This window comes from Mercenaria mercenaria, chromosome 4, assembly GCF_021730395.1.
Source record: "Mercenaria mercenaria strain notata chromosome 4, MADL_Memer_1, whole genome shotgun sequence".
Taxonomy (NCBI): Eukaryota; Metazoa; Mollusca; class Bivalvia; order Venerida; family Veneridae; genus Mercenaria; species Mercenaria mercenaria.
Genome location: NC_069364.1, coordinates 38,247,152 through 38,257,866, shown reverse-complemented (window position 1 = coordinate 38,257,866; position 10,715 = coordinate 38,247,152). Strand labels below are relative to the sequence as shown.

The window sequence follows — 10,715 nt, the reverse complement described above, 5'->3', positions numbered from 1 at the left end:
GCGGTTTATATAGTGCAAAAGCAGCCACTCGGTGTGCCAAATTTATCATCTACCAGTACAGACACAGAATAATCTGACCAGAGGCATAGAGTGAGACAAAGCCCCTGAATCAGAGAAATAGAAATCTCTTTAGATACCTAGGCCTGTCCGGCTAATTTACCCTAGCTGTTAGCGAAAGGACAGTGTCAGACTGGTTCTTTAACGTGCCCGGTGTATAGCACTATACACACGAAGCCGTCTTTTCAGGAAATAACCAATACTAGCCTCTTAGTTAGGTGGGATACACTAAAAAAATCTCAGAACTTTCAAGTGCCTGTACCGGGATTCGAACCTCGGACCTCTGGGTTGTCAACTTGTCAGTCAATTGTGTTACCACAAGACTACCGGGCTACAATGATGCAATAACTTCACATTCTCAACATTCCCACTGCACCTAAGATGTTCGTCTTATTATTGTCCCTGGCTTTGTCTTGCTCAGAGACTGTGTTGCACACTGGAATGCGGAAAAATACATTCTGGATTTTTTTTATTTTAATTTTGTAAATTAAACAATTTTAAATTAAATTAAATTAAACTAAACAGTCAAGAAATAAAGTGCAATAGTAACGCAACTGTCGGTTGAACACTTCAAATTTACTTTTGACTAGAAAACAACACAGTGGAAAGTCATGGTGATCAATTTTTTGGTGGAAAAGTTTCCATTTTTTCTCGAACCACAGACAGTCGTTCTCTAAGCTCCCGAGAATATTTTATTGTAACATTAGTTTTTAATCTGGTAACATCTACACCTTCTGGGTACTCAACTGGTGACTTCCGGTAGTGATGTAGCAGTCCGACACTTGGATCCACTCCATACTCGGCCCCTGACCGAATCGCCCATACATTGTGTATACCTAACGTAACTACGTCATCAGTCTTTGAGATCATCTTTGAGCGGTCACGTGGTCCGTATATAAAGTCATCCCTCATTAGATAATCTGTCATTAAAGATTTATTTTGTATATTACCTTCACTATTCTTTAGATTTCTAATTACAAACGAGTTCCTGAACAGATAAACACTCTGATCCGGAAGATTTAGTAACATATCAAGCCATGTTAAATCATCTTTTTGTTGCGGAATAATGGCTTCATCAAGATCGGCAGCAGCAATGTAGTGACTGTAACCTTTGCTGCGGTATAGGCAGTCATTTAGTGCAGCAAGTTGCCCACAGTAATGCAGTTTAACATCATTGCAAAGATCTTTAGATAAAGACCATAGCAATGTTGTTACCATCACGCTATTCTCTTTCTCATAAAATTTTAATACTTGCTTCACGTCATTGGATACACTTTTGACGTATATAAGAAACCTTTCAACACCTAGAATCTTATGAAGTTCAATCCATTCCAGAAGCTGTGCACTGTCACTGAACAATGAATGCATAGGCGACAAACACATTGTAAATTGTTTCTGTGTCTTTAATTGCGGTTTTACGTGCACGGGTAAAATGTTAAGTGGATCATGAATGGTAGACAACGTCACAATAGAAACAGCATCTGGCATATCTAAGTCACACAGGTAACAGACAAAGTACGCAGCTGTATGACTGAAAATTTAAGAAGAAACAAACGTATATAACAAAGGTGTAAAAAAGCAAAAAAAAACTTGTGCCCGTATGTTTTCCGTAAGAGATGAATTAAGACTAACAGTATATTGCACGAATAAAAAAAAATAACTAGATGGAAGGCCGGTTCGCCAGCCACGCGCTAAAAGGTAAATGCCAAAATTTTAGTGCAGAATGCTTTCTGTCAGATGGTTAATGTCGAATATTGACTGTTGAACTGTAATTGTCAAATAATAAATGCTAATGGTTAATTGCGAAATGCGAAACAATAAATGCCAAATGCTTATTGTTAAATGCTTATCTACATGAAGACATGAATAAATCAGTGGATGAATACAGCCTTTAAAATAGTCATTGGCCTTCACTTCATAATTTTGATAATTTTAAAACTTCTTTTTTTTCTAAACGATTTAGAGGAAAAAGTTTCCGTCAAATGTTCCCATGACTGGTACGACATGTTATTGCCTCAAATCAGATTGGTAGAGTACGGAAGAGCATTAGTGCCAGGTGCGTTTTATTTATTAACCCGAAATTTTTAGATACTTAACAAGAAATTACGAGTTACTAAACTTGAAAATTTCGGGATACTAACTCGACATAGTATTACGTACCTTTTCCCATGGTTTTCGTTGATATTGGCTATATACGCTTTCACCAGCTTCGTTGTTATGTTTAAGGACTCGTACCATAATATACAGTGTAAATCAGCTTTCGTGTCGTTTGTTATACCAATCACTCGAACTTTCGTCTGCCTGAAAACAAAATAAAAAATAAAATGTACTAGTAAACGGACACGAACATTCGGACAAAATGGGACGTCTTTCATTGGCAGATGTAAATTACATTCCACTGACTTTCCAAAATGTATTATTATATGTTTTCTTTGTTTCCATAATTCGATCACAATCTGTAATAACACAGGTGTAGTAATTCTTAACATACTCAGTGGCAAAATAGGAAATTTAATGAATCGAAAATTATGGTATGTCTGTAAAATAAAACAAGAAATATCTTTAAAAAAGATGGTCGGCGTGATGTAACTGAAGCACAAGTTATATATGGCAGAAACTTGTATTAAATTTTTGGCAATGTTGAAAGGGGCCTCTGTGAAGTTTTGTATAAATGAGGACAGTAGTTCTGAAGAAGACTGTGTTTAGAAATTGTGGAGGGACACACGACGGACACCAAACAATCACAAAAGCCCACTTTGGTGCTTAAAAGATGGTAACAGTAAGCAAACAATATTGAAATACGTTCTATACTTTATTTCTGGAATTGCTGGAAGAAACATCAACCCTTACTCTACTTCAGCTTATTATCAAATTTGTCTATCATTCAGAATATGTACAGTACTGTTTTCACCGGAAAGATTAATTTAAAATTTAGAGTCTAAAATTTAACAGTATCGACATGTTGTTGCAGGTTAATAATGATTTGCACTGGTTAGAAATTGTTGCTGTAATGCAGGGTAAGAGTTAATGGCTGTATAAAACAAGTAACCTTTTTGTAAAAACAAAACTTAAGGAAAGGAAACTTAACAAAACAGAAATAACTTAACAAGAAAACTTAAAAAAACAACATAAAGTTACGCACACCTGTTCAAGTGGTACGCATACAACCCGATGGTGTTGTACTTATAGAGGTTATAGATGACGAACGCGTTGTCATTTCACTTAATGTCACACATGAGAGTGAAGCATTTTCAGCCTTTCCTCCAATCAGCGCCACTCTTACTAAATCTCTCATTATGGCTGAAAATACCGAGAATACCTTAACAAGCAATCCGATTGGTACATTATTCAGGCGGCATTAGGTCATACGAGGTCATAAAATCGTGCTTAATGCGGCACGCCGAAAAAGAAACAAACAAGAAATATCTTTAAAAATGATGGTCGGCGAATTGTAATAAGGAAAGAAGTTTATGAATTGTTCATCTATCATTCATCTTTCATCTAACATTTTTCAAATTGCAAAAACTAAACACCGCACTTTAACAATTTAAATGGTTCTCTTTTAATTTTTCGCAAAGGTTTCGTAGGGTTGCAATTTTGTTTCGTTTATCCTTAGAGGAATAATTACAGCAGTAGTTTGATGAAGATTCATGAAGCGGTTCATGAGAAGATGTCATTAAACGTGTTTATATTTTTAGCTAAATTGGTCCCTATCCCCATTTGTAACAAAAAAGCAGGAGACCTTACGATATTGTTACACATCGCGTTTGATAAAAAAAATCCATTACATTCTAGTGGTTAATGCGAAGAAAGGCATATCTACTTTTAGCTATAGTGGTCCCTAATAGGGCCCAAGTTCCTATATAAATAAATTTGGAAGAGGACCTTATAATGATGATCCAGACCAAGTATGACAAAGATCCACCAAGCTGTTCATGAGACGCTGTATAAAGGCATTTCTAGTTTTAGCTCTAGCAGCCCCTAAAAGGGGTTAAATGTCCCAGCTGAACAAAGTTGGCTGCGGGCCTAATAAAGATGCTACAAATCAAGTTTGATTAGAATACATGAGAAAAAATCAATTAAAGGATTTTTATTTATTATTTTTATTTATTTCTAAAATAGGCCAACTGATCCCACTTTAACAAATGCATATTCGCTATTCATGAATCTTTGGACAATGACGTCACACCTATAAAAAAGTGAAGGTCAAGCAAAACATACAATTGTAATTATTTCAATATTTTTGTTTCATAAGCAAAGTTTGACCGTAGTCATATCACATAGATAAACTGTATGCAGCGTACCTTCATTTCAGTGTAATGAGATTCAGTCATTATATAGCATATATATAATAAAACAGATTTCAACTGAGTTCAATATTTGCATACCATACTAAAGAAAGATATTCATATATAATAAGTCAGTTAAATAATTTATAACAAATATATCAAAGCAAACAAGTACTCATTTTAATATGCAATCTGAATAAGTCACAAAAGCAAGAAACCTTTTCATATACAGACGACAATTGTAACAAGGAAAATCTTTTAAAAAGCACTTCTCTACATAAAAGACTCTTATCACACCCTTATTCATGTGATACGCAGACCGTATTCAGCTCTTTCCTTAATTTGATATATGTTGGTATTTGAACAGGTTTTTATCATATTTATTAAACTTACTTATCATTTTGAGATATATCAATATTTTTGCTAAATATACTGAGCCAAAGTTAGCTTTAAAACTGTGAACAGCGTCGTTTAGGATAAACGTTTTGTCTACATTTCACTCAACAGAGTGGAAGAAATTGACACTCTCGTCCAATCAGGCAGAGTGTTACATAAATCTTCTATTTTGATAAATTATCTATAATACGTTATCAAGTAGTTTGATTTGCAAACTGAAGTCACGTGGCATAGGTAACGAAAACGAATTTAGACGGCGTCGCCGAAAAAAAAGATAGTGGCAATCAGCGTGGTACAGGTATTTTTGGGGAATTTTGAATTGGCAAATTTTATTACAGGTCCGATAAAAAAGGATTTACGCGTGTCGTATGTTTTATTACTATCATTCATTAAGATTACAGTATAGAAATGGTTTCATGTAAAATTATCTTGAATTGAACATGTACAATAAATTATGAAAGTAAGTAAATCAGGAAGACTTTTATGATAACCGAAAAGATCATGAAACCAGGTAAAATTTTCACGAAAACAAAAATAATTATTAAGTTACTGAAGTAAAAATCAATTCTGTTTTAAATGCAGATACTTTATTTACATTGCAAAAACATATTCAATATAAGAATGTGGTCGCAATGGAGACGCCATTTCACATAGGCATGTGCTATTTGATGACACAACTGAAGGACTTCTGGACTACCTTTTTGTACTGTAACCGAGTAGAAAAAATACCGACAGTTCGCATTTGTGATCGTATGGCCGATAGAAAAGCTTTCCTTTGCATAATTGACACTGATATTTAAATGTATATGAAATAAGATGAGAACAATAACATAAGAAGAAATGGGCATCTCTTTCTTTTTAGAACCGAAATAGTCATTGCAATATTTAATTGAATTTCATATGTTGTTAATTTGTGATATTAACACAAAATGAATTACTCGCGAAGTAAAATTACATTAGATAAAACCTACACGAATAAAACATTCAAACACAAATTAACTTAACTGATTAAATCATTGCTTTAAACTTTTGATCACAATATCGTATAGAGATGGTACCTAAAAAATTCAAATTCATCTTTATAGGTTTTTTTCAGAGTGAAATGATAGCTAAGTGCACCAATTTTCTAAATATATTTATGGTTTTCCTCTTCTCCATGTCAAAAACATAAATATTTGATATCTAAAAAATGACTTTCTCAAAATATCTGAAGCAAAATGGACAACTCTTGTATTGACCGTTTTTCAAAGATTTTAGGACTTCCCCAATTATAGTCTATATCAAATGCTCCCACAGCTAAATAAATTCAATAGAGTATAAGGTAAGTTTACTCTACTTTCAACATTTTGAAAGAGCCTATACTGAACTTCCTTGGTCTTTTAATAAAGTCAAATTCCAAGACTAGCCAAGAGTCTAAAACGCTTGAAAAAAATTCTGAGTGAAAGAGAACGACATGCTCTTTATTATAAGCTTACCAAAACCATACCAAAATGTACCTTAAAGAAGTTATTAAAGATTTTATATTGTAAACAAACCCCTACACCATTTTACCATCAATATTTTCCACTCATGAATACACTCAATTCAGGTGATAATTGTTGATATATTTGTAAATGAGAGGCCCCAACAAAAACCTTTTTTCAAGTTGTGTAAACAGTATAAGTTTTAAATTAATGTTGATATCTGAAATTATCCGATTACTTTGTTTTCAACAATAAATAAAACACCTTTTAGTTTGTTTAGGGTAGTTGACCTGTAACGAAAATCATCAAATAGAGTAATCTCCATATGCTTTTTCAGCATTTATTCGTTTTTCAAGGAAAGCAAATGATCGTGCTAGTTCCCTCCAGAGAATGTTTAAATTGAGAATTGCTTAAAATACATTACATAAGAGTCATTACCTGTCAGCTACCTTAACATGTAGTAATTACAACCACTACCTTAAAACATTGTAATTATATTTGACGACAATGAATTTTTGTATTACCAATTTAACTTTTTTTGTTATTTCTCGTTGGATATATACATTTTACATTTTGATATATAAATGTTGTGTAAACCAATGTATCACCATTGAGAACAATAAATAAACAACTTTGGCTAAAAGATCAAAACTTAATAACGTTTCTTAATGTCGTTAATTTTCTTCAAAGGAATGTATGCATTATTCTATATAATCTTCATGCATTACTAAACTTTCTATCAGGGCCTCACTACAACTTACAAAATAACTGTCAGTGTGAGTCATGAGAAAAGCGTGCATTTTGTATATTGAATACAAAGGGATTTAAACAAATGTAGGTCATATTTTGTTTGCCTGATAAGGTGTTTGAAAAAGGACCTATCTGATTTTTCTTTCACTTTTGATCAATGTTTAATGTTGGCTTCAGTTTATTGATCAATTCAGAGTTGTCCCCCTTTGATTTATTTGGGTAGGTACCATCTCTACAATACCGCATGTTCACGCGGCATAATAATATCGTCTGCATATGACACAACAACAACAACTTCGCGCTGAAGTTAATTTTTCTTCCAAATTAGTGGAAATAAACCGTCTGAGAACGAATCAAATTTTTATTTCACAAAAATGAAATAAATATCATTTAAAAGATACATTCAATGAGAGTAGGAAATTACTTGCACCTAAGCTTTCATATCAATGGTTTTATACAAAAAATTGTTTTTAAGAAACGCATGTATGAGATTTTTACACATTTTATATGGAAAATAGAAGGCAAAAATTGACGAAATGATGACATTAAATATCATGTTAAGAACGAATCAAAAATAAAGATAAAATTTTATTTAAAAATACCGTGTGATCAAATGTTGAACTTTGGTAATATCTTTGTACCTAAGGTTTCTTATTTTTAGTAATTTTGTTATTAAGTAAAATGTGTACATACCCTTTTTATTTCTATATAGAAAATCTGACCGCTATCGATTATTGGCCGGAGGAATATTCTTCGGCATGATTCTCTATGCATTCCGGGTTTTTAACACCGAAGGTATACAAGAAATTCAACTAATGCATTTTTGGCACCAGTAGCAGAAACATAGAAGAAATGCAACTGTACTTAATGAGATACAAACAGACAACACAAAACGTATATGTATATTAGTGCAATGGCATTTTCCTTCCTTTTACTATGTTTTTTTTTTCTTATTGAATACTTAACACATGATATCTATTTTACAAAACCATTCCCAAACTGTACAATTTGAAACAAAAGATGATGTAGATACGTTAGTTTTTATTCTAGAAATATGGCTACATGTCTTTTCTTATTGTCCTGTCAGGGAACTTGAAAAGAAATACTTCAAGTCTCGGCATGACATAAAAGCAAAACAAATAGGGTTAGATAAAATAGTTCGTTTTACAAGCCAGCAATATTATTGCTTCGTTTGTATGTGATCTTATTTATAGTCGCTACCAGTAACACCCCCGGAAGAATGTTATTATTCTAGTTAAAGGATAGTGCAATATGTAGAACACTCTCCAATTTCAGCAGCTACCCTGGTTCTTTGGCGTGCCAGGCGTAAAGCATTCATACAAGTGGCTCATGTTTTAATTGGACGAGCATGGGCTCGACTTACGGCCCCTGGTTTCGTAGTCAGACAGTGTTGCCGTTGGAATACTGAATCCACCCTGAAATGTTAATGTAAAAAGTGGAGGGTGCGTTTCCGCAATCATCACTCAGTACACCTGTCACGGTTGGCAATAATATATCTGGTGTCATATTTGATTTTTAACATTAGAAGTTTGTCATTAACCACAGTGCCGGACCTGTTAAACGGGTAGTCATATATTCGTATTGACTTTGTCACACATCTGTATGAAAACTATTGTATTTATTAAATAGGCGGTAGCCCGAATCAATATAAAACAGGTTCAATTCGCACGTTGTATTTGTCAACCACCATTTTACACGCCCGTTTTGAAAAAAAAAACTTACGTATTATGTGATGACACGTGTGTCTGTACGCCCGCCCGTCTGCCTGAGCATATATTTGCATACTTAGGTGGCTATAGGAACCATGTGTAACTGTACTTTTGCTTTGATGTCATTCATTCCGTAAGCTTGTATGTGACTTCTTTTTCTTTTACCTGGCTAAAAGAACAATAGAGGGATAAAAGAGTAGCCACATAAATACCCATACATAGGAACGTCCATCTGTCCGTCCGTCCATCCGTCCGTCATATTTCTTGTCCGGAGCATAACTTACCCTTCAAGATTAGCATATTGGTAGATGATGATAACACGAGGTGCAGGTCGGTTCAAATTTGACCTTCATATTTCGTGTCCGGAGTATAACTTAATAACTACTCAAGGTATTGACTTTAAACTTGGCAAACAGGTAGCTAGTGATGAGAAGATGTACAGAACACATAAACCAGGTTGGCAGGTCAAAGGTCAATGTCACAAATGGAGCTCAAACCAAATGTGTCCTTCATATTTTGTGTCAAGATCACAACTTAATAACTATTCAAGGTACTGACTTTAATCTTGGCATGTAGGTAGGTGGCAATAAGACGATGTGCAGAGTGCACGAATCAGGTCTGTAGATCAAAGGTCAATGTCACTTTAGTACTTAAGCACTATTCAAATTATTGACTGACTTTAAACTTGAAGCACTTGTACTTGGTCAAAGGTCAATGTCATAAATTGATTTCAATCTGTATTTTGTATTTTGTGTCTGGGGTACAACTTTAAAACTTCCAATAAAGGTAGGTTTTAAAATGATGAAGTGACTTGGAGAAGTGCAAAAAAAATCCACATACCCCCCCCCCGCCCCCTCCCTCCCCCCGCACGCAAACACGCACACATTCAATACCCCTCTCCCCCTCCCGCCCCAACCAAAAAACAAAAAAAAATTATTTTTTTTTAAATTCTTGTTTCTTAATATTCTATCACCGCTGCCGCACATCCCCCACCCCCTGCAACATTACATCTCGCCCCTTCCTTCCCCTCATCTGATATAGTACTGTGGTCGTATATTACCCCGTTTTGCGAAACTCTTGTCTTTTTCTATTACTCAATCAACAGTAAACTGTAATTGAGAGGACGTTCAACGTGAAAGGAAAAAAAATGTTTTAATATCTACTTCCACATGTTTTTGCATTTACTAATGTAACAAAGGCTTAATACACATGAGTTAAGTGTCGAGCTATTGTAACTTACCCATCTGTGTAAGCCGAATATACAAGCATTGTTCCCTCACTAGTTACAGGTTGGAAGTCATCAGTCCATGTGTTACGTTTCTCCACAGTGTGTGTTTCTATAAAATTTCTCCTCGAATGGGCTGATGTTGTTACTGAAGCACTTGAACACGTCCTCAGCACTATTTTCGTCCAAGTGTGTGTTAGAGAAAAGAAAAGAAATAATCCAAAACTACATATAAAAACCACGCAGTTAAATGAAATTTTCACCTTCGACTTCATTTCAAACGTTCAGTTTACTATGCGTCTATGGTTTATATGAAAGTGCAATTAAAGGTCATGTTTAATTCTTACCTAGTGTGTAACAATGAAAATTTTATAATATAATAAGCCGATACTAATAAATTGTCTGTTTGGATAGTTGAACGTTCAATAGGGATCAATACATACTAACACAGACGGCTTATACAAAAGCTGTAGGATTACCGGAATTTGGATACCCGTATAAAAACCTGTACATAGCCTTTGGCTAGTTTGTGTGTATATCAGGGGTTTTCTCAAACTACTTGAAAACCTTAAGGAAAGGATATACATTTTCAATTTCACTGTGGGGAATCACATGATCAAAATAGTCTCTTAACAAAAGTTATAATTTGAAGAACATGAAAAAATTTCCTACCAGGATAATATATGAAATTAAAACATAGCCTAACATATGACTAATGAAAGTTGTTAAATTATCATGTAGTTGACTACAATGATAGATATCCTGTAATTACAAACACTAAGGAAGATAAGAAGTATCAGTTTCT

The 10,715-nt window shown here is 34.1% G+C and overlaps 1 protein-coding gene across 1 annotated transcript; it reads right to left on the bottom strand.

The window, feature by feature from the left end:
• Window positions 1–675: 675 nt before the first annotated feature.
• LOC123553340 (beta-1,4-galactosyltransferase galt-1-like) lies at window positions 676–10,270 on the bottom strand. Its single transcript, XM_045343073.2, has 3 exons — window positions 9,926–10,270; window positions 2,218–2,358; window positions 676–1,588 (listed from the first exon to the last, which is right to left on the bottom strand). Exons 1-3 carry the CDS (start codon window positions 10,183–10,185, stop codon window positions 676–678), a joined length of 1,314 nt encoding a protein of 437 aa, XP_045199008.1. The 5' UTR covers window positions 10,186–10,270.
• Window positions 10,271–10,715: the final 445 nt, after the last annotated feature.

Bases quoted from the DNA above. Each gene is read 5' to 3' on its own strand.
- LOC123553340 (XM_045343073.2), bottom strand. From the start codon at position 10,185: ATGAAGTCGAAGGTGAAAATTTCATTTAACTGCGTGGTTTTTATATGT. The intron at 2,359-9,925 runs GTAAGTTACAAT...TTTTGTTTTCAG, and splicing joins TATTCGGCTTACACAGATGG to GCAGACGAAAGTTCGAGTGA. The intron at 1,589-2,217 runs GTACGTAATACT...TTAAATTTTCAG, and splicing joins AACGAAAACCATGGGAAAAG to TCATACAGCTGCGTACTTTG.